Source organism: Pongo pygmaeus, chromosome X (genome assembly GCF_028885625.2).
Source record: "Pongo pygmaeus isolate AG05252 chromosome X, NHGRI_mPonPyg2-v2.0_pri, whole genome shotgun sequence".
In the NCBI taxonomy this organism is placed as follows: Eukaryota; Metazoa; Chordata; class Mammalia; order Primates; family Hominidae; genus Pongo; species Pongo pygmaeus.
Genome location: NC_072396.2, coordinates 2,343,264 through 2,367,735, shown reverse-complemented (window position 1 = coordinate 2,367,735; position 24,472 = coordinate 2,343,264). Strand labels below are relative to the sequence as shown.

Below are 24,472 nucleotides of genomic sequence, written 5' to 3'. Positions count from 1 at the left end.
GGAGGATTGCTTGAGCCCAGGAGGTGGAGGCTGCAGTGAGCTGTGATCCCGCCACTGCATTTCAGCCTAGGCAACCAAGCAAGTCCCTGTCTCAAAAAAAATAATAATAAAAAAGGAATGTTTCCTAAAACAGCTTTTTTATTTTTATGGTTTTTGAGATGGAGTCTCGTTCTGTCGCCCAGGCTGGAGTGCAATGGCATGATCTCGGCTCACTGCAACTCCAACTGAACTCCGCCTCCCAGGTTCAAGAGATTCTCCTGCCTCAACCTCTCAAGTAGTTGTGATTACAGGTACATGCCACCATGCCTGGCTAATTTTTGTATTTTAATGGAGATGGGGTTTCACCATGTTGGCCAGGCTGGTCTCGAACTCCTGACCTCAAGTGGTCTTCCCACTTCGGCCTCCCAAAGTGCTGGGATTACCTGAATGAGCCACCACGCCTGGCCTCTAAAACAGCTTTGAACAGGGAACCTCTGACATAAAGATCCCTTGTTCATGTATGTGGACGAATGCTATGAATCACAAGACCAGAGCCTTTTGAGGAGGAAGAGCTATTGTAGAGCTTTCCAGGAAATGGAGTTGAAGCTATACACCCTGATGAAGAGATGTAGAGGTAAGTCTTTCATTCATGAATCCAGCTGTTTGCCTGCTGGGACTCAAGCATTAATGACTTCACTGACCTTCACCCAGGACTCATTGTGTGCCAGGCACAGCCTTCCAGACTAGGGAATGCAGCAGTGAATGAAAGGCAAAAATCCATGCCCATGTAGAGTTCCCATTCTAATTCAAAGGAATCAACTAAACACAATTGCACGGGGTTGCATGTAAGAACATATCAAGTAGTATGGAGTACGGGAATGCAGAGGAAGGAGCCACCTCCTGGGGGAACACAGTCTAGGATACAACGTTGTGGTTTTGGAGACTTGCAGGAGGTGGGTGAGTGGGCAAAAGTGTGTTAGTTTTTCTAGGGAAGAAACACAATTCTTCAGTTGCAAGACTCAAGGGAAAAGGCACTGGGACATACCCAAAGCTTGTTTCCTTGGATTTCACGAAGAGTGCCTTGAACCCTAGGAATATGACAACATCCAAGCAACGTCCTGAAACAATCAGAATCAGGGGAACTCCCAATGGTTAAAGCAGGTAGAGAGAGGAAGACACCCAGTGTATCTTAGCTTCCCCAATCTGCACACATTTGCCCCACCAATGGAATCGCTGAGACTCTTCCAACTTTACAGACCAGCACCTTTCCTGAGTGTCTCGCGTTCATGAGACACAATTGCCAAGGCGGAGATGGGAAGTGCTGTAGGAACACAGGCAAAGTGGCCCCAGATAACTCTTGCAGAGGGAAGAATAAATGAGTAGAACACAGACCAACAACAACAAAAAAAAGACAAGAAAAAATTGCCTTCCTCCATCATAACTTGAAATGTCTTAGTGTGCATGGTATTTTTCAGTCAATGTCATCAAAAACATTTAAATTTATTTACTATCAACTAAATGTAATCCCCAGGTGCTGGTGGATAGCAGAACTGAACTCCTCGCAAAACAATGTGCATTTCAGAAGCAATTGGTCTTTCACCATGGAGATGAGAATTTTTAAGTCATTAAATAATACTTGTATCCAGCCACCCCCCTCCCCTTTTTTTGAGACAGAGTCTTACTATATCACCTAGGCTGTAGTGCATTGGCACAATCTTGGCTTAAGGCAACCTCCGCCTCCTGGGTTCAAGTGATTCTCCTGCCTCAGCCTCCCCAGTAGCTGGGATTACAGGCACGCGTCACTCTGCCCAGCTAATTTTGTATTTTTAGCAAAAACAGGGGTTCACCATGTTGGCCGCTGGTCTCAAACTCCTGACCTCAGGTGATCTGCCTGAGGAGACCTCGGCCTCCCAAAGTGCTGGGATTACAGGCGTGAAGCACTTCTTTTTTTTTTTTTTCCTTTTGAGACAGGGTCTCGCTCTGTCTCCCAGGCTGGAGTGCTACGGCGTGATCTCAGCTCACAGCAGCCTCCGCTTTGCGGGTTCAAGAGATTCTCCTGCTTCATCCTCCTGAGTAGCTGGATTACAGGCATGTGCTACCACGCCCAGCGAATTTTTGTGTTCTTAGTAGAGACAGGGTTTCATCATATTGCTCAGGCTGTTGTCAAACTCCTGACCTCAAGTGATCCACCCACCTCGGCTTCTCAAAGTGCTGGGATTACAGGCATGAGCCACTGTGCCTGGCCCCAAACACTTCTAAAATGGATTTTAATACTGATTACCAGGCTGGGCCACAATAGCTGGTGCCTGTAATCCCAGCATTTTGGGAGGCTGAGGCAGAGGATTATTTGAGGCCAGGAGTTCAAGAATAGCCTGAACAACATAGCAAGATCCTGTCTCTGCAAAAAATTTGAAATATAGCCAATATAGGTGGTGAAATATAGGTGGTGCACATCTGTAGTCCTAACTACTTGAAAGGCTGAGGGAGGAAGATTGCTTGAACCCTGGAGTTCGAGGCTGCAATTACATCACTTCGCTCCAGCCAGGGCAACAGAGCGAGACCCTGTCTCCAAAATAAATAATAAAATAAAATAGTAAAATAACATCGAATCAAATAAAATAGTAAAATAAAGTAAAATAACATAGAATCAAATAAAATAGTAAAATAAAGTAAAATAACATAGAATCAAATAAAATGGTAAAATAAAGTAAAATAACAGAATCAAATAAAATAGTAAAATAAAATAAAATAAAATAAAAATAAATAAATAAATACTCATTACCTCCACTGTTGCCGGAATTGCCAGGCTGGGGTTGAGGGCGTGGCTTCGGCCTTGGGTAGATATCTGTTGGGAAACAACAGGATGATTTCAGAAAAATAATGACATCTTTCAGGTAGATACCATCTATAAATAAGAATGCCAAAGTACAGAAAAGATGTAACTGCCCATTGCTTTTACGGAGCTTATTAATCATGTAGACAATATTCATAATACCACCTCAGAGCTTACAATTAAAAAGAAAAACTTTTATTTTTGTACCCTAAACTTACACCACTGGTGCTTTCGCAAGAAGTCCAGGGCTCTCTGAAATTAACAGGGCAGAAAGTGTGTTGTTGACCTTTCCCTGTTTAGGGCTACTACAAATGCCAGCACCATTTACAGAAGTCAGTCACTTCTATAAATGTTAGGATGAAACATCTGACCTTTTGATAGTGTGTTGTATTTCCATCTTGCTTGAGTTACACCGTTTCATTTGAATTTGTGTTGTTGTTGTTTTGAGACAGGGTCTTGCTTTGTTGCCCAGGCTGGGGTGCAGTGGTGCAATCATAGCTCCCTGCAGCCTCGAGTTCCTAGGCTCAAACAATCCTCCTACCTTGGCCACCCATGTAGCTCAGACTACAGGTGCATACCACCATAGTTGGCTAATTTTTAAAATTTGTGTAGAGCCAAGGTCTTGCTGTGTTGCCCAGCCTGGTATCAAATTCCTGTTCTCAAGCAATCGTCCTGTCTTGCCTTCCCAAAGAGCTGGAATCATCATAGGCATGAGCCACACTGAGCCTGGCTTCATTTTAATTTCTTAAAACTTTTTGCAATGAATTTTGCATGTTCCTGAAGTTACTATGAGCTTTCTGCCCTAGGACTTTTTTTTTTTTTAAGATGGCGTTTCACTCTTGTCACCCAGGCTGGAGTGCAGTGGTGTGATCTCAGCTCACGGCAACCTCTGCCTCCTGGGTTCAAACAATTCTCCTGCCTCAGCCTCCCGAGTAGCTGAGATTACAGGTGTGTGCCACCACGCCTGGCCAATTTTTGTATTTTTAGTAAAAATGGGATTTCACTACGTTGGCCAGGCTGGTCTCGAACTTCTGACCTCAGGTGATCTGCCCACCTCGGCCTCCCAAAGTGTTGGGATTACAGGCATGAACCATGTGCCCAGCCCTGCCCCAGGACTTTTACAGGTGACATTCCTTCTGTCATGACCCCTCCTGTTCCCTGTCCATCACTTTACACACTCCCTAAATATTTGAAGAATCCATTTGTCATCTGGAAAAGCATTAATTAGCTCATCCCTCCTGTCTCAGCTTAAATGTCCTTTGACCCTATTCAAGAAGCTGAAATGAAATAATCAGTGCAAGCTCTGCACAACATGAGTCTGTATCTTCAGCACCTTTTTGTCGCTGGACTAGAAACTTTATTTTCTGTACCCATTTTATATTCCTGGTACCTGGCACTGCCAGTACCTGGCAAGTGCTTATCCACATTGGCTTAAGGGTGAAATTACTTTAATTCACAAAAAAGGCAAGGATGTTGTTCTCAAAGTCCTTCCTCAGGACAGACATCTCAGAACACTGGGCTGAGAATGACTAGTTTTTCACTTCTCAAAATAGTCTCTCTCTCTTTCCCTTTCTCTCTCTCTTGAGACAGGGTGTTGCTCTGTTGCTCAGGCTGGAGTGCAGTGGTGAATCACAGCTCACTGCAGCCTCCACCTCCTGGGCTCAAGTGATCCTCCTGCCTCAGCCTCCTGAGTATAGCTAGGACTACAGGCATGGACCACCATGCCCTGCCTAGACTCTCTTTTTTTTTTTTTTTTTTTTTTTTTGAGACAGAGTCTTGCTCTGTTGCCCAGGCTGGAGTGCAATGGCGCGATCTCGGCTCCCTGCAACCTCCGCCTCCTGGGTTCAAGCAATTCTCTGGCCTCAGCCTCCCAAGTAGCTGGGATTACAGGTATATACCACCATGCCCAGCTAATTTTTGTATTTTTAGTAGAGACAGGGTTTCACCATGTTGGCCAGGCTGGTCTTGAAATCCTGACTTCAGGTGATCCACCCACGTCGGCCTCTAAAAGGGCTGGGATTACAGGCATGAGCCACCACGCTCGGCCTAGACTCTCTTTTGAGGTCTCTAAAATGATACAACTGTGGGGGATTATGGAAACTTGGGGGCCAAACAGAGGAGTGGGGACTGGACACAAGGGAGCTTTGGTTTCCAGGCCAGAAGGCACGGCCCGGAGCGCAAGCTGCATATTCGTGGCTTGGTTCAGGAAGTCTCTGGGTACCTCACTGTAAGGTCAGTCCTCCCTCAAAACGCCTTCATCTGTGAGCTTCCCTCCTCCACTCACACACAGAACCTCCAACTGCATTGATTCCTGGGCTTACTCCTGAGGCCTCTCTCCTTGGCTTGTAGACACCGTCTTCTCCCTGTGTCCTCACAGGGTCGTCCCTCTGTGTGTGTCTGTGTCCTCATCTCCTCTTCTTATGAGGTGTCTTAATCCATTTCAGGCTGCTATCACAGAATACCAAAGACTGGGTGGCTTAGAAACAACAGACATTGATTCTCCCACAGTCCTGGAGGCTGGGAGTCTGAGATCAAGGTGTAGGCTGGGCTGGTTCCTCCTAAGGCCTCTCTCCTGGGCTTGCAGATGCCGTCTTCTCCCTGTGTCCTCACAGGGTTGTCCCTCTGTGTATGTCTGCATCCTCATCTCCCCTTCTTATGAGGTGTCTTAGTCCATTTCAGGTTGCTGTCACGGAACACCGTAGACTGGGTGGCTTAGAAACAACAGACACTGATTCTTCTACAGTCCTGGAGGCTGGGAGTGTGACATCAAGATATGGGCTGGGCTGGTTCCTCCTAAGGCCTTTCCCCTGGACTTGTAGATGCCGTCTTCTCCCTGTGTCTTCGTATAATCTTTCCTCTGTGTGTGTCTAAGTCGTCATCTCTTCTTACTAGGATACTTTAGTCCTATTGGATCAGGACCCACCCTAGTGACCTCATTTTACCTTAATCTCCTTCTTAAAGGCCCCATCTCCAAAGACAGTCACATTCGGAGGAAACTGGGGGTTAGGACTTCATCCTATGAATTTGCAGGGAGACATAATTCATCCCATAACAGCTTGCATCAAAAAGAATCCGTGCCTGTCTTGTTACTTTCAAGACAACATGGGGACAGGCACAGTGGCTCACGCCTGTAATCCCAGCACTTTGGGAGGCCAAGGCGGGCAGATCACCTGAGGTCAGGAGTTCAAGACCAGCCTGGCCAACATGGTGAAACCCTGTCTCTGCTAAAAGTACAAAAATTAGCTGGGTGTGGTGTTGTACGCCTGTAATCCCAGTTACTCGAGAGGCTAAGGCAGGAGAATCACTTGAACCCAGGAGGTGGAGGTTGCAGTGAGCCGAGATCATGCCATTGTGCCATTGCACTCCAGCCTGAGCAATAGAGTGAGACTCTGTCTGAAAAAAAAAAAAGACAACATGGATAGGAGCTGCTGGGGTCAGAGAAAAGAATCGGTGACCCCAGCAACGCTGGCATCTCTCAAAGGGACAAGCACAGACATAGGAAGCAGAGTCAACAGTTGGCCTGAGAAATGCCGCAGGAGCTCATGGAAGCCAAGAAAAATGTGCTGAATTTCAAGGGACACAGAGAGAATCTTGGGTTCCTCCAGATCAAATTCTAAGGGAAAGAGACCACTGGGTTCCAAGCGTGCCTGGAGCCATCCTGAGAAAGCTGGCTGGTGTGTGGTAAATACTTATAAATCCTCCAGCCACCTATCAAGTCAATGGAGGGAGAATGAGAAAGAGAACATGGAAAGGCCTAGGACATTCCATCTCTGGGGTCTTCCCAATGTTGCCCATCAACAATTGCCTTTGTTGTCTAAGAAATTGTTCCAGAACACCCCATCTTGGAGGGATGTTACACATTGTTTTCTAGGGCTCTTCCTCGTTCTCAAGATACACACTTGGGAATCTAGGCTAGCCTGGGCTCATTTGGGCTAGCCTGGGCAAGAACACTGGTTAAGGGGAATTTCTGCTCATGTACCACAGTATCCATAATTAACTTCCAACCAGCTTCATTTTTCCTTTTCCTTGGGTGTGTACATTAAATTTGCTCATTTCCTGTGTTAAATACTCCATGTTCTCACGTTCAATTGTGAAAGGAAAATAAATCTTGGGAACCCAAAATCATTAAGCCAAGGGAAAAGTCAAGCTGGAAAAAAAAAAGTTAGTCAGACCTGCCTCCCATTTTCTTTATAAATAAGATAGCTACAAAAAAAAATTTTTAAGTTTTTTAAAAGCTACACACTGCCCTCACAATCTGAGGAAAGTAAACTGTTTTGTTTACCCTAAAACAGTTCTGTGGAATTTCACCCTGGCAATGTACACTGATAGCTCATCTTCACAGGTGTGGGACAGAAAGTCATCTCCCCTGCTCCCCTGAGAAAAATGCATGTCTGATTGCTTCCTCTGCCCTATTGTTGATGTAAAAATGCAGATTCACTGGGCCAGACTGAGGCATAAGTACTATTCCTTTGCCCTGTCTCACATGTAAATTGAGTTTTCAGTGAAAGGCCGATCAAGGACTTAGAAGAATGCAACTAGTTGTCTGGTATCTTCCTATGACCAGGAAGCCCCTGCTTCCAGTTGTCCTGCATTTCCAGATCAAACCAATGTACTTCTTATACATATTGATTGATATCTCATATCTCCCTAAAATGTGTAAAACCAAGCTGTGTCCTGACGACTTTGAGCACTTGTCATCAGGACCTCCTGAGGCTGTGTCATGGGCACGTCCTTAACCTTGGCAAAATAAACTTTGTAAACTAATTGAGACCTGTCTCAGATATTTTGGATTCACATGGTATTAATTAATAATTCAGGACTGCCATGTTAAAGGCATCAACGTGGCTGGATTTAAGCACAACATGAAAAACCAAAGTCGGAAAGGAAGCCTCCTCTTTGTTGGGGCAAGCATCAGGAGATTGAGGCTTGAGTCATGGGGGGGTCACCTCCCCAGCCTGAGCCTCTCTTCCCCTACTCCTCCTCCTATTGGGGTTCATGAGTCACTTTGCTGTGGGAGGGGCTGAGTGTTCACACTCTGAAGATGGCCCATCTTAAAGGATCTCGCATTTTAAGTTTTTTTTTTCTTATTCTCTTTTTTTTTTTTTTGAGACAGAGTCTCGCTCTGTTGCCCAGCCTGGAGTGCAGTGGCGCCATCTCAGCTTGCTATAACCTCTGCCTCCCAGGTTCAAGCGATTCTCATGCCTCAGCCTCTCAAGTTGCTGGGACCACAGGCCATGACTAATTTTTGTATTTTTAGTAGAGATGGGGTTTCACCATGTTGGCCAGGCTGGTCTTGAACTCCTGACCTCAGGTGATCCACCAGCCTCGGTCTACCAAAGTACTGGGATTACAGACGTGACCTACCAGGCCCAGCCACGCATTTTAAGTCCTGATGAATTCTCTGGGAGGGAAGCCCACGGCAGTCTGTTTAACTGGGCGTTTCCCAAGTATGTTTCAGCAAGAAACACGTTCCCTGTGGAATTCCCATAAGTGCCTTGCAACATAGCCATGATCTACGGGACAATGGTTTTTACAAGACTAGGAGGAAATAGTAGGAGAAAAAGGTGGGTGGTGTTTGGAATTTTCATCATGAAAGGGAGGGAAAAAAAGAAAGACTAGCTGGCTTAACTAATGCAGTTAAGGGTGAGGTGGTGTTTTGGGCTTTTGTTTTGTTTTGTTTTGTTTTTTGAGACAGAGTCTCATTCTGTTGCCCAGGCTGGAGTGCAGTGGTGCAATCTTGGCTCACTGTAACCTCCCTCTCCTGGGTTCAAGCAATTCTCGTGCCTTAGCCTCCCAAGTAGCTGGGATTATAGGCGCATGCCACCATGCCCAGCTAATTTTTGTATTTTTGGTAGAGACAGGGTTTCGCCATGTTGGCCAGGCTGGTCTCGAGCTCCTGACTTCAGGTGATCTGCCCACCTTGGCCTCCCAAAGTGCTGGGATTCCAGGTGTGAGCTCCCGCGCCCAGCCTGAGGTGTAGTTTTTCAAGTGGGTGTCATCTCCCTTGGGTCTTGGTCTCTATTTTTAATGATTCCTTGTAAGAGGAGATAATTTCTGTCCATCTGGATGTGCGTGTCTGCAATGAATGGACACGCTGTTAAGCTGTGAAAGTTTAAAGCCAGAACAAACTACCAGGAAGCTTCCAGAACCCCTCTTGATTTAGCCAGCTTCACGCTGCTCTGCCTGGCAAACATTTAAGTTTTTAAGGTTGTTGAACTGCTGATAACTTTAATGGCCAGAATCTATCTTTTCTTTTCTTCTTTCCCCTTTCTTTTATCTTTCTCTTTCTCTCTCCATGCCTCCCCCCACTCTTCTCTCTCTCATTCACTCTCTTTCTTTTTTTGAATTGCATATTTTTCAATAATGAGTGTAATAAATCTGTAGAAAAAACTGTCTGCCAAATGCTAGAAAAAATGGAGAAACCAACTCTAAAACACATAAAGTGCACAGCACAAGTGGGGTTTGGGGAATGGTTAAGCCACAGGTATTTGGAGCCCTGAAAACAAGTGAGAAAAAGGACTTGTCTCTCAGCCTGATTAGCTTTCTGTGATGATAATGCAAAGTGTCCTTTGAGTATAAAACCGCCTTTGCAAAAATTATGACTGAGGAAATGATGACAGTGAAAGAGGTCAGACCTAACCAACTCCATCTTGCTTCTAACCTTTAAGCTGTCCTTGTTCTTTCCTGGGTGTGGGCCAAACTAGCCTTGGGAAGGAATTTAGTTCATGGTTTAACTCTGAAACAAAATTAATAATGCCCCTTTCCCAAAAAGACGCCCTTCTTGCCTGGGAACCAGTCTGCCTTTGCAGGACCAAAAAATTAGCTACAAGATTAGAAATTACACTTTAGGGCTCATGCAGCCTCTGGCTGCAAGAGTCTGAACCTCCCCAAGTTTCTCCTGGGGGTAACATCACTATTGTAAAACCTAAGATCAGTGCTTGAGATATTTTGCAGCCCCTGCACTGGATGGATTAGCTGGCACCACCCAGCCGGGTAATCTGGCTCAACCAGGTCTGCCATCCACCCAGGAACAGAAAACAGCAAGAAAACCTCACTTCAACCCCCTATAGTTCCCTCTCCAACCTGACCAATCAGCACTCCCCACTTCTCAAGCTCCTACCTGCCAACTTATCCTTAACAACTCTGATCCCCAGATGTTCCAGAGACTGAATGAGTAATAATAAAACTCTAGTCTCCCTTAGAGCCAGCTCTGCGTGAATTACTCTTTTTCCATTGCAATTCCCCTATCTTGATAAATCAGCTCTGTCTAGGCAGCCAACAAAGTGAACCAGTTGGGTGGTTACAAGTACACCTTAGTGGTTTCTAGATGTCAAAGCAAAGGGAAAATAAGATTGTTTCTGTCCATTGGACTTTCTTGCTCCCCCCAGTGAGGAAGGAAACTACATTCCCAGTAAGGGAGCTATTATACACATATTTCAAATGCAATCAGGCTAAACCTGCTAGTAAATAAAAAGGCAAACATCATCAAACCAGATTGAGAAAGAGTTTCAGGCCTGCGGATTCTTACTTCCACCGCTGTTGGGATTCTCGGGCTGTGGGTAGTAAGGTGGTTTTGGCTTTGGGTAGATATCTGTGGAGAAAATGACATTGCACTGTTAGAAAAGAAAATTGTCCTTCCCTTAGGAGCAGCCTGCAGAAACAAGTACATCAGCGTGACTATCGACCTTGCAGTTTGTTCTCATTTGCTGCCCACGGTGTGTTTGTAGATTGCCATTGTCTGGTTAAAAATCACTTTGCAGATAGAAGTAAAACCTTGAAACCTAAAACTTAAAAAAAAAAAAAAAAGAGTTCCGTTTTGTTACTAGAAGTTCGTTTTCATGGCAAGAAGCCAGTGTAGCTGTCTGCCACGACAGAAGCAAGTAATATAAAAAAGAAATCTAAGAAGAATTGTATGGAATAAATTTACCGACAGTCCAGTGCCTGTGATGAAGATAACACCAAACCTTCTGTTCCCGGACCCAACTGGGCTGCTACTTCTCACAGCCCAATAATGAAACACCGATGAACTGGGGAGGAAGAGAGTTTTTATTTCTGCAACCTGTTACAGGGAGAAGGCCTGGAAATTATCACCAGACTAACTCAAAATTATATTTTTCCAGAGCTTATATACCTTCCAAGCTATGTGGATATATGTGTGTGCATTTATCTAAAGACATAAGTGATTAACTTCTTTTAATCTATAACTAAGGTCTGAGTCCCGAGGATCTTCCTCAGGAGCCTCAGTAAATTGGCTTAATCTAATGGGTCCAGGTGCTGGGGTGATTACCCTTATCTTGTCTCCTGCTAAATCACGGAGGTTTGCAGAGTTCCTTCAAAGCCCCAATAAACTTGTTTATGGAGGCCTGGGGAGTTTCTGCAGACCCCCAGTAAAGCTTGTTTAATCCTAAATGGGTCCTGTTAAGAATTCCTTCATTATTTTGTCATGCTTTAAGGCCCAGGAAAGTCCTGGGAAAAACTCTCGGTGGGCTTTTGTTACATTCCAGCCTTTGTATAAGGGCACTGGCTTTTAATATTTAACCACTCAGTCAATACTGAAACAGGTGTTGTGGGGGCCTGTGTTAGTGAGACCTGGCCTGCGTTAGTGAGACCTGGCCTGCCACACTTCCAATCTCAGTTTCCAAGTGCTCTCACTCATACACTGTGAAAGGAATATAAATCTTGGGGCCCCCAAGTCACTAAGCTAAAGGGAAAAGTCCAGCTGGGAACTGCTTAGGGCCAACCTGCCTCCCATTCTATTCAAAGTCCCCGCTCTGCTCACTGAGGCAGATGCGCATCTGATCGCCTCCTTTGGAAAGGCTAATCAGAAACTCAAAAGAAGGCAACTGTTTTGTCTCTCACCTGTTTGTGACCTGGAAACCCTCTCCCTGCTTCCAGTCTTCCTGCCTTTGCTTCAAGTGGTCCACCTTTCCAGACCGAACCAATATACTTCTTTTTTTTTTTTTTTTTTTTTGAGATGGAGTCCTGCTCTGTCGCCCAAGCTGGAGTGCAGTGGCATGATCTCTGCTCCCTGCAACCTCCGCCTCCTGGGTTCAAGCGATTCTCCTGCCTCAGCCTCCCAAGCAGCTGGGACTACAGGCACACACCACCATGCCCAGCTAACTTTTGTATTTTTAGTAGAAACAGGGTTTCACCATATTGGCCAGGCTGGTCTCAAATTCCTGACCTTGTGATCCACCCACCTCGGCCTCCCAAAGTGCCGGGATTACAGGCGTGAGCCACCTCTCCCGGCCTAATTGACTTTTTTTTTTTTTTTTAGAAAAAAAAAGCCCAATTGTTTAAATTGGTTTAAATTTAAATAGTGGCTTAAATTGGCTTTCAATGAATATGTGTGACCCTGAGCATTTCTAACACACATCAGCTGGTCAATTGCATAATTCCCTCTTCTTTGAATTTTTCTTTTCAGCGAATGGAATGATCATATCCCTCTTCTTTTAGTCGCCTCATAGTCTCTCTCCTCCATTTTCTTTTTCTTTTCTTTTTTTTTTTTTCACCATCCATCTGTTTTGGTAGGAGCTATCTATACACAGTTTGTGCTCTATAACCAGAATTTCTGCATCTATAGATCCAACCAGTCTTGTATTGAAAATATTTCAAAAAATAAAATATAGCAATCCAATAAAAAGTAATACAAATTAAAAATAATATAGTATAACAACTATTTGCATAGCATTTACACCGTATCAGGAGTTATGAGTAACCTAGAGATAATTTAAAGTATACCAGAGGCTGGACATGGTGGCTCATCCCTGTAATCCCAGCACTTTGGGAGGCCAAGGTGGGCAGATTACGTGAGGTCAGGAGTTCGAAACCAGCCTGGACAACATGGTTAAAACCCGTCTCTACTAAAAATACAAAAATTAGCTGGGAGTGGTGGCGCATACCTGTAATCCCAGCTACTTGGGAGGCTGAGTCAGGAGAATCTCTTGAACCCGGGAGGTGGAGGTTACAGTGAGCCAAGATCACGCCACGGCACTCCAGCCTGGGCAACAGAGTGAGATTCTGTCTCCAAATAAATAAATAAAAATATACAGGAACATATACTTGCATTATATGCAAGTACTGCACCATTTTATAGCAGAGACTTCAGCAGCTGTGGATTTTGGTGTCTGCGGGGAAGAAGGCATCTTAAAACTAATCCCCCATGAATCCTGAAGGATGACTGCATTTTGCATATTAAACTTTCCCTAGTGATATGAGCAGTAAGGAGCCTCTTCTAGTTGACAGCTCATCTTTTGACTTTTTTCAGAGCCTGAAGTTGGAACATTATTATTATTATTATTTTAAAAATGTAGACATAGTCTAACCCATTTTTAAAGGTTATGCTTTTTTTTTTTTTTTTTAGACTCTCACTCTGTAGCCTCAGCTGGAGTGCAATGGCAGGATCTCGGCTCACCACAACCTCCACCTCTCGAGCTCAAGTGATTCTTATGCCTCAGCCTCCTGAGTAGCTGGGACTATAGGCGTGGTTATGCTTTTTGTATTGTATCTAAGAAAAACCTCCTAACCCTGAGGTTATAAGACATTTCCCTCTATTTTTCCAAAAAAAAAAGTTTTCTTTTATATTCAGGTTTGTAATCCACCTATAGTTCATTTTTAAGTATTACATGAGGCCGGGTGTGGTGGTTCACACCTGTAATCCTAGCACTTTGGGACACCGAGGTGGGCAGATCACCTGAGGTCAGGAGTTCGAGACCAGCCTGGCCAACTTGGTGAAACCCAGTCTCTACTAAAAAGATGCAAAAATTAACCAGGCATGGTGGCACATGCCTGTAGTCCCAGCTGAGGCATCAGAATTACTTGAACCCAGGAGGAGAAGTTTGCAGGGAGGTGAGATCACACCACTGCACTGCAGCCTGGGTGACAGATCGAGACTCCATCTCAAAAAAAAAAAAGTATTGCATGAGGTTGAGATTTGATCACATATCATCCACAAGAACAGCCAATTGTCTCAGTCCTGCCTAGGTGGAATTTGGTTTCTTCTCTCATTGTTTTATAGCTATGACCTCTCTCATATGCCAAGACACAATTCAGTCTGTTTCAAACCCTTCTGAACCTATACATTGCTCAGTTTCTCTATCTCTGAGCTAGGTTTTCATTTCTTTTTTTTTTTTTTTTCTTTTCTTTTGAGACAGGGTCTTGCTTTGTCACGCAGGCTGGAGTGCAGTGGCGTGATCATGGCTCACTGCAGCCTCAACCTCCAGGGCACAGGTGATCCTCCCACCTCAGCCTCCTGAGTAACTGGGACCAGAGGTGCATGCCACCATGTCCAGCTAATTTTTTTTTAATTTTTTGTAAAGATGGGGTCTCACTATGTTGCCCAGGTTAGTCTCAAAATCCTGGGCTCAAGAAATCAGCCAGTCTCGGCCTCCCAAAGTGCTGGGATTACAGGCGTGAGCCACCACGCCCAGCTCCACATCTTTATTCTTAATAACATTTCCATCTACAGATCCTGGTATTTTGGGGAAATGCTTTTTAAAATCTCACATTTAGATCTTTAAATTTCCACTTTTAACTTAACCTGAGGTGCAGGCTGGGTCAAGATTCCATTATCATTCAGGGAATCATTCTTTTAGTGTGAAGAACCTCTATTTGGGCCTCAAAGTTGTTTGCACCTCGAAGGTTATTTTGTCTGACTTTGCTAGCCCCACTTGGCTTTCTTTCTATTGGTTATTTGCTTTGCGCATTTTTTTCCAGCTATTCTTACCTTCTCTTTGGCATTTTGTTGCAAACGCTTCTCTTGTAAATAGCATGAAACATTTTATTTGTATTTTTAGTAGAGATGGGGTTTCACCGTGTTAGCCAGGATGGCCTCGATCTCCTGACCTTGTGATCCGCCCGCCTCGGCCTCCCACAGTGCTGGGATTACAGGCGTGAGCCACCGCGCCCAACCAAAACATTTTAAATTGCATCATCTAATCTCCGTCTTTTTACAGATTTATTAAATCATTGAACATCTAACATAACTAAGGATACACTATTCCTACTATTTTTTATTTTACTTCTTTTTTAATTCCTTCCTTCCTAACTTCCATTTAGTATTCAGGTTTTTAATTTTTTATTATTATTATTTTTATTTTTGAGACAAAGCCTGGCTCTGCCACCCAGGCTGAAGTGCAGTGGCACAATCTCAGCTCACTGCAACCTCCACCTCTGGGGCTCAAGTGATCCTCCCACCTCAGCCTCCTGAGTAGCTGGGACTACAGGCATTCACCACAACACTTGGCTAATTTTGGTATTTAATTTTACTCTTCATTTTATTGTATTTAATTTTATTCTTCATTCTTCATTTTCCTCCACTAGTTCAGGAGTTAGATGTTCAATTTCTATTTTTAACAGGAACACTTAACCTTAAAATGTCAAAATCCAGCAATATCTAACTACTTTTACTCAGTTCTTCCTTTCTTATCCTCTCTGTGAAGGTAGCCTAATCTTCAGAAGTTAAGTTTCACTTTGTTGCTAACACCAGTTATTATTATTTTTTTAAACAGCTAACAATCACTTAGTTTTACCGGCTTGTTTTCAATGTCTTTGGCTGGCATTGCTATTCGCATCCTGCTGTGCTATTCAGGGTGTGAATTTCTTCTCATGGCAGAGCATCATTTGGAAGATTTTTCAGCAAAAATTGCAGAGCTCCTTGTTGGAAATCTTTATGCTATCATCACTCTCCAACAGCAATTTAGCTGCATTTTCAATTCTTGCTTGATAGTGAACATTTCCTGAACAACCTATAAACACCCGTCCATTGACTTCCTGACATCTCTCATGGCAGTCAAGGAGTCTGCTGGAAGTCTAGGAGTTATTTCTTTTTGTTGTTGTTGTTGTTGTTGTTGTTGAGATGGAGTCTTGCTCTGTCGCCCAGGCTGGAGTGCAGTGGCGAGATCTCGGCTCACTGCAAGCTCTGCCTCCCGGGTTCACGCCATTCTCCTGCCTCAGCCTCCCAGGTAGCTGAGACTACAGGCGCCCACCACCACACCTGGCTTTTTTTTTTGTATTTTTTGGTAGAGACGGGGTTTCACCTGTAATGCCCAACCTCGTTTTTACTATCCCTGTTTTTAGACTCTCCCTTTTCCTTTAATCACCTAGCCTTGTTTCCACCTGAATGGACTCTCCCTTAGCTAAGAGAGCCAGACAGACTCCATCTTGGCTCTTTCACTGGCAGCCCCTTCCTCAAGGACTTAACTCGTGCAAGCTGACTCCCAGCACATCCAAGAATGCAATTAACCGATAAGATACTGTGGCAAGCTATATCCGCAGCTCCCAGGAATTCGTCTGATTAGTAACGCCCAAAGCTCCGTGTCTATCACCTTGTTATAGTCTTAAAGCCCCTGCACCTGGAACTATTTACTTTCCTGTAACCATTTATCCTTTTAACTTTTTGCCTACTTTACTTTTGTAAAGTTGTTTTAACTAGACCCCCCGCCCTCCCTTTCCTAAACCAAGATATAAAAGTTAATCAAGCCCCTTCCTCGGGGCAGAGAGAATTTTGAGCGTTAGCCGTCTCTCGGTCGCTGGCTAATAAAGGACTCTTAATTCGTCTCAAAGTGTGGCGTTTTTCTAACTCGCTCAGGTACAACACACCGTGTTAGCCAGGATGGTCTCGATCTCCTGACCTTGTGATCCACCCGCCTCGGCCTCCCAAAGTGCTGGGATTACAGGCGTGAGCCACCGCGCCTGGCCCCGGGAATTATTTCTTTTTCTTTTTCTTTTTCTTTTTTTTTATTTGAGACGGAATCTCGCTCTGTCACCCAGGTTGGAGTGCAGTGGCATGATCTCGGCTCACTGCAACCTCCACCTCCCGGGTTCAAGTGATTCTCCTGCCTCAGCCTCCCGAGTAGCTGGGGTTACAGACATGTGCCATCATGCCCAGCTAATTTTTTTATATTTAGTAGAGACCAGGTTTCACCATGTTGGCCAGGTTGGTCTCGAACCCCTGACCTCAGATGATCTGCCCACCTCGGCCTTTCAAAGCGCTGGGATTACAGGTGTGAGCCACCGCCCCCGGCCAAAGGTTACCTTTTTAATTGAAAATAAATAAATAAATTGAAGTGAAATTTACATATAATTAACCATTTAAAAGTGAATAATTCAGGGGCATTTAGAACATTCACAGTGTTGTGCAGCCATCACCTCTGTGTACTTCCAGAACACTTTCGTTCCCCTAAAAAGAAACCTGGAATTTATCAAGCAGTCACTCTCCCTTTCCCCTCCAGCCCCTGGCAGTCACGACATTGCTTCCGGTTCTAGGGATTCATCTATTCTTGAAATTTCATCTTCATAAAAATATACACTATGTGATCATTTGTGTCTGGCTTCTTTCTCTTTGCAAAATGTTTTTGAGGCTCAACCACTTTGTAGCAATTTTCAGTGCTTCATTCCTCTTCAAGGCTAAATAATATTCCATTGTGTGAATGGACCACATTTTGTTGATCCATTCCTTCCACTGATTAACATGTGAGTTATTTCTACCTTTTAGCTATAATGAATAGTGCTGCTCTGAACATTTGTGTACACATTTTTCTTGGAACCCTTGTTTTCAATTATTTTGAGTACATACCTAGGAGTGGAATTGCTGGTTCATAGAGTAATCCTGTATTTAACTTTTTGAGGATCCACGAAAGCATTTGTTCACAGTGGCTGTACCATTTTAGACTCCCACCAGGAATGTACAAACATTCCAGTTTCGTCACATCCTTGCCAACACTTGTTACTTTCCATTTTAGATTTTAGCCATCTCAGTGGGTACGAAGTGGTGCTTCACTGTGGTTGTGATTTGCATTTCCTTAATCAACACATTTTGCTTTCAATATCTGCTATCTGGTACAGTTGTTGCATCTCCTTCATACACCCCACAGTTCTGTAAAACATCCTCAACCATCCCTCCATAAGCAACAGTTCAAGGACGTTGCCTCAGTTTTTCACAGCCAAAGAGACACTCACCTGAGTTTGGCTTCTTGGTGGGTTCTGTGAACAAAGAGAGAAAATAAATGCAATATGCATTGAAGATCCATCAGAAGCATGAAGAAAGGCCATGAACGCCCTGATGAAAGATGAAAAGGGAGTGACAAAGCCATACAAAGTAAATGATATGGACACAAATTCCATGTTGAATTCAGAAAAAAGGCAAGAAAACACCCTTAAAATCCATTCAAAAACAATCCACCCTTGAGGCTGTGAGGATGCCCACAGGATGGCCAAAGTAGCTGAGAACATCCAAGACAAGTGAGCCACCTGCCCGTAGAGCCACCACAGGGCTGGACAGTGGAGGGTGAGGGAGGGGGAGGCAAAAGAAAAGAAGGAGAAGGACTTGCAGCTTCCAGAATGATGGCTTATCTCACTTTCTTTCATTCACTCATTTCTTCATTCAGCAAATATGTATTGCATGAATGTGGATATCAGGTCAGGAGTGCTCAGGGTACAGCCTGTGACTGTCCTGCTCAGTGAACCTGGGTGTGCAGTGTGGATGGACAGACGAGGGCAAGAGGAGGTTTGAGGAAGATGGCTCAAAGGAGGTGGAGTCGGCCATGGCTGGGAAAATTGGAGCTTCAGGGCTGTGCAATGGCCAGACTTCTTCCAAACAGAGGAAACACCGTATTTGAAAGCATGGTTTACATAACAGCCTAGCATTGCCTTGGTAGGAGGCAGCTGGAACACAGGGGTCTGTGTGTGGTGGGGGCATTCACTGGGGATGCAGAGACTGCAAAAAGGAGAGCTTGAAGCTCCAAACGGGGCATATGGTTTCGCATGTCCTGCATTTTAATTGAAGGTTTCCCATCACCTTTTCACCTTCCTGCCACCTCCCTTCTCCCTTCCTGCCTTCCCTTCTTCCTTCCTCCTCTCCTTCCTTCCTTCTCTCCTTTCTTCGTTCCTTCCCTCTCTCCTTTTCCCCCTTCTTCTTTCCTTCTTCCCCACCCTCCTTTCTTCCTTCCTCCCCTCCATCCTTTCTTCTCTCCCTCTCTCCTTCCTTCCCTCCCTCCTTCCCTTATTCTTTCTTTCTTTTCTTTCTTCCTCCTTTCTTCTCCCATTTTTCTTTCTTGCCTTCCCCCCTCCTTTCTTCCCTTCCTCCTTCATTCCTCCTCTTGTTCCTTCCTTCCCTGTCTTTTCTTATCTCCTCTCCTTTCTTTTTCCTTCCTTCCCCATATCATTCCCTCTCTTCTTCCTTTTCTTCCCTCCTTGTTTCCATCCTTTTTTCCTCCCTCCCTCCCTCCCTCTTTTCCTCCGTCCTTTCATTGTTTCCTTCTCTTTTCTTTCTGCTCTTCCTTTTCCCTTCCTTCGTCCTCCCACCCGCCCTCCCTCTCTCCCATCCTTACTTTCTCTGTCTTCTTTTTAAAATGTAAAATTAGGAAGGTTTTTTTAAAATAGTGATACACTCACAGAGTTTCTTAAAGCCCAAGCAGTATAGACAGTGAAAAGAGAGTTCCCCACCGTCACCATACAGGTGACTGTGGCTCCTGTGCACTGGGGCTTCCTTCCCATAAGGCAGGGCTGTGTATGAACAGGCACATGCCTGCCCATTCACTGGGGGCTCTTGGTAGCAAAATGATGCATTCAAAGATGTGTTTGCAGGCACTGGCAGTCCTCTAGGTGAGCAATGAAAAGGTAGCAGCAGGTGAGTGGAAAGGAAGTTTATTTCTGTGATTTTTTTAAAAAATCAATGTGAAACTCACATATCATAAAATTTGACATTTTAAGGAGTACAATTCAATGGTGTTTCATATATTCACAATATTGTACAATCACCACCTGTATCTAGTTCCAGAACAGTTTCATCCCCCGAAAAGGAGACCCCACAACCATGAGCTGTCCCTCCCTTTTCTCCCCTCTTCCAGCCCAACAATCGCTAATCCACTTTCTGTCTCTCTGAATTTGCCTATTCTGGACATTTCATATTAATGGGATCCTACACCCTGTGGCCTTTTGTGCCTGGCTTCTTTCACTGAGCACATTTTCAAGGCTAATGTAGCATGCATCAGAACCCCCTTCCTTTTTACAGCCAAATAATATTCTGTTGCCTGGAGGGACCACATTCTGTTCATTCATTCATCCCCTGATGGACAGTTGGGTTGTTTCCACCTTTGGCTTATTGTAAATATTGCTGCTGCAAACATGGGTACACAAATAACTGTTTGAGTCCCGGCTCCCAATTCTCTTGGGTATCTGTCTAGAAGTGGAACTCCTGGGTCACATGTCAGTGATCTTTCAAATCAATAACATGTCTTGTTCTGTATCTGAGCCTACCAGCCAGCCCCTCATTCACTATTGCACAGGGTTCTCTTGCAGATATGCCTCATTCTTTATCCAAACCAAACGCTGGTGCTACACACTCAGTCTGAATTTTGGAGAGAATCCCCCAATGCTTCCAAAGTGGTTGCAACCACACACCTGCCTCCAACCACCACCCCTCAATCTGCCTTGACAGGGCAGGATTCAACCTTCACCTTTTTTAACTTCATGGGAGAAATGGCACCTCCATGTTGGGGTGAGTCATTACATTTTCCTGTTGCACTGACAACAATTTTGTATCTGCTTTGTAGGATAATTATTAGCAAAAACATCACTGTGTGCAGAAAACTGAGAGACAGATGAGTTCCTACTATCTTGTTGTTGGCTTTTTAGGATCAGATCTGGTTATCATTCTCTCTTCCTCCAACAAACACCATTATGTAACTGCACTGGTCAACCAGTTGTTCCCAATGCTAAAGCCCAATGGATTATTCCTCTGTGTACACAAAAGTTTATTTTTGTTTCAAAATAAATGTTTGGTTCTATTGTGCCTGCATTAGAAACCAAATCTTTCCCTTTCTCCCACCCACCATGGTCTGAATACATCTGAATCTCAATTAGACCATCTGCCTCAAGCAGGACTTTCTGCAGGGCCCAGGACGCATATTTTCAGCATTCTGGTCAGCCAGAAAGGTTCCAGCTGAACTTGGACTGACGAAAACACAGAATGGGAAGATTCCAGGTCCTCAGTGCCCTGGAGAAGAAAAACTCACAGCCCCGCGAGTGAAGGTAACCAGAGAAGTTGAGGGGAGAACGGAATGAAGTGTGTTCTGGGAGGGGAGATTGGAAGCCATGGATTGGGATCGGGGTGTGGGACAATGAAGGATATGAACTGAAGTGTAAGAAAAGCAGAAACTGGGCCAGGCATGTTAAGGCACGTCTGTAATCCCAGTGTTTTGAGAGACCAAGGTAGAAGGATTGCTTGAGCCCGGGGGTTCAAGACCAGCCTGGGCAACATAGTGAGAATCCGTTTCTAAAAAAAAAAAAAAAGAAAAGAAAAAAATTAGCTTGGCATGGGGGCACACACCTGTTGTTCCAGCTACTTGGGAGTCTGAGGTGGGAGGATCACTTGAGCCAGGAAGTCGAGGCTATGTGGTAAGCTATGATTGCACCACTGCACTCCAGTCTGGGCATCAGAACGAGACTCCCATCTCAATAAAATAAAGTAAAATAAAATAATAAAATACTAGCATATTCCTAAACCACAGGTTTAGAAGCACAGACCTACCAAGAAATGAGTCTAAGACTTTTAGAGAGTGTGTAAAAGTTTGTCTCAAGGTGTCTGCAATCTCTTGCAAACAGAGATCTCAACACCAAGAAATTCCCAACACTGGCCCAATCCAACCCCAAAGTAACTACACAGCTGATGCTGTTAGATCCAAGCTGAAAAGAGAAGCCTCCCCTTGTAATATCGGCACTTACCAGGGTCATCAAGGGCGTCTGCCAAATCAAAGTCTCTTTGACCTATTGGGAGCAAACAGGACATAAGTCACCCCATGATGGAAAGGCCAGAATCCCCCTTGTTCCTCACCTCATGCTGCTCCCCTCCTCCTGCAAGCCTAGGGTTGCCCAGAGCACTAAAACTAACCTGACCATGAGCTACATGGGAGATGCAACCACCACCTCCACCTAGTCCCAGAACATACTCATCACCCAAAAGAAGACCCCTGTTCCCATTCAGCAGTTACTTCCCCTCCCACCTCCCCAGCCCCCGACAACCACTAATCCACTTTCTGTCTCCATGAATTGTCTGTTCTGCAAATTTTATATAAATAGAATTCTACAATATGTGGTATTTTGTGCCTGGCTTCTTTCATTGAGCATGATGCTCTTGATTTGCGTTCACGTTGCAACCTGTGTCAGAACTTCATTCTGCTCATGGCCAGGAAACTTTGAAGGAAGCCTCTCTCCAAGCACATTGACTTCTCTCCTGGACTGTCCCACTCACAGCTTAGGACTGGCATTTCCCCCATACACACACACACACACACACACACACACACACAGAGTCTAGGTTGAGAGGGGCTGCCCTAGAAGAAGGTGAAGCATAACAATATGAGGATCCTGGATTCCTGAGAGACTATATGGAGTATAGGACACCTTTGCCACCTCACCTGGCTGCAACACAAACAAGAGATAAACTTTTAATTCTTTGGGGGCTGTTTGTTACAGCAGCTAGCCTACACTGACAAATATAGGGTCAGGAAGCAATCTGTGTGGACAAGCTGAGGTTCCTACCTGATCCAAAAGCAGTTAATCTAATGAATGTGTCTGCAGCAGAGAGAAGAGAACATTCACATCTTCGTGACTCATCATTAAAAACACACTGCAGAATTTGTGAGGGTGAAGGGTCCCTCTTGCTGACATACATGCACACCTTGCTCCTGTTCCTCACTTGCCCCTGCCAGTACTAGCCTCGTAGAGAAAACACCACCAGAGAATTTATCAGGAAGTAGAGGATGCAGCCAGGAGCACATTGAATCAGCACTTACTATGCATTGAGTTCTGTTGCAGTAATGCCAGGCACCCAAGTATCTCATCTGCCCACCCAAGGATGTTGGTATGACCAGCATGCATATTTCCCAAAAGAAGAAGCTGAGGTTCTGGGAAGTTCAGGGCAAGGCAGGAGCAGAGTCAGAATCTACAGAATTGTCCAGGGGGGACAACCTCTCACTCAAACACTAAGCCCTGGAGGAGGCTAAGCCTGGGGGAACCAGGTGAGCCCTCGGTGCTGGGTCTCCCCTGCTCTGATGTCTGTCTCCCTCCCAAAAATCGGTCTGCCTTGGTGATGCTTGCTCTGGGGGAAGGTTCAAGGGCTCCAACATAGATTCGTACAGGCTGTGGCATGGCTCCAGTCAGATGCCACCCGGACAGGCTTTGCGGCTCCTTGTGGAGGCAATTAGGGCCTCTCCAGAGCAGAAGACGCATCCCCAGACAGGAATCCCTAAGTCAAGACAAAGTCACAAACCTTGGAGGGAAGGGGAACTCTGAGCCCAGGGTGCACACAGCAGCTGCCCCTGGGCCCAGACTGGAGGCTGGGAGCTGGTGGTGCCATCACAGGTCAAATCCCACACAGCCGTTTCTCTCAAACTCTGGGAGCCCCCACGTCCCTCTCAGATGACGTTCTCTGTTGCCAGTGATCACTACAGGCTCGCCTTTAAGAACAACCCAGCCAATCTTTGCTCCCTCCAGCTCTCTTCCTATTTTTTTTTTTTTTTGTTGTTGTTGTTGTTTTCTTTTTGTTTGTTTTGTTTTTAGATGGAGTCTCTCTCTGTCGCCTAGGCTGGAGTGCAGTGGCACAATCTCAGCCCACTGCAACCCCCACCTCCTGGGTTCAAACGATTCTTGTGCCTCAGCCGCCTGAGTAACTGGGATTACAGGTGCATGCCATCACGCCCAGCTAACTTTCGTATTTTCAATAGAGACAAGGTTTCACCATGTTGGCCAGGCTGGTCTCGAACTCCTGACCTCAAGTGATCCGCCTGCCTTGGCCTCACAAAGTGCTGGGATTACAGGCATGAGCCACCGCACCTGGCCTCCTCCAGCTCTCTTGGTCATCATGGTCCAAGTTGCTCAGACTGGGCTGGGGGACAGGAACCGTGTCAGCCTCTTGGATCTGTGCAACATCTCCCCTCCAAGGCTGCCAGCAGTTCCAGTCGAGACACCTGTCCAGGACCCCAAGGTTAAGCGTCTCGGCTATGCACACACCCTGAGAATTTACATTCCAATCTGTGTTCACCGTTGACCAATATCTTTCACTGTGTTATATCTCCGCCCATCCCAGCAATCCCAGGCATCCCCTCAGCAACCACTTAATCTCCTCCAATCTGTGCACCCGGCCACTCCCTGCTGTTGCCCTAAATAACCAAAGTCCTCGGTGTTATCTCTCCCCTCCCAGCCCCTCCTCTCTGAAATGCTGTTGCATAAAACAGGCAGGTGGCACGGGAGGGCTGCAGACAGCTCGTCTCATCCTGCAGCAGGAGGGCAGGTTGCAGCGGAGGCTCCTTTAGCTTTGAGATGCTCCGGATGACCCTGAGGGATGACAGGACTCGGGGGTGGGGAGTGTCACAGAGGAAGTGGAGCCTGGGGGTTTTAGGCTTTGCTTGGTTTCAGGGGTTGCACTGCAGCCAGAAGTTGCTGCATGCGTGACTCACACACACGAGGCCATTGTCGGTCACACCCAGACCTCGTTACATAAACCAGGCGGACTCCGGCCAGCATCAGACAGCCTGGGCACTGAGACAGTCTCCAGTACTGCATGCCAGGCAGGAAATCTATCTCCCAGGCAGGGCCCCCGTCCTCTCTCCTCTCCAGGGAAGTTGCAGCAAAGCCAAGGCTGGGGTTTTCATGGACCTGGAG

General features: G+C 45.4%; 1 protein-coding gene across 10 annotated transcripts in view; it reads right to left on the bottom strand.

The window, feature by feature from the left end:
• XG (Xg glycoprotein (Xg blood group)) overlaps positions 1-24,472 on the bottom strand; it is a 65,375-nt gene that overhangs the window by 23,850 nt on the left and 17,053 nt on the right. For 4 of the 10 annotated variants that reach the window (XM_054472834.2, XM_054472838.2, XM_054472836.2 and 1 more), the window contains exons 2-5: positions 21,536-21,577; positions 17,771-17,794; positions 10,341-10,403; positions 2,759-2,824 (exon numbers count right to left, since the gene is read on the bottom strand). In XM_054472834.2, coding sequence (XP_054328809.1) covers positions 2,759-2,824; positions 10,341-10,403; positions 17,771-17,794; positions 21,536-21,577 — 195 coding nt within the window. Of the gene's footprint in view, positions 1-2,754; positions 2,825-10,340; positions 10,404-17,770; positions 17,795-21,535; positions 21,578-24,472 lie in introns of all 10 variants that reach the window. The other 6 variants (XM_054472835.2, XM_054472839.2, XM_054472837.2 and 3 more) reach the window with 2 other exon arrangements.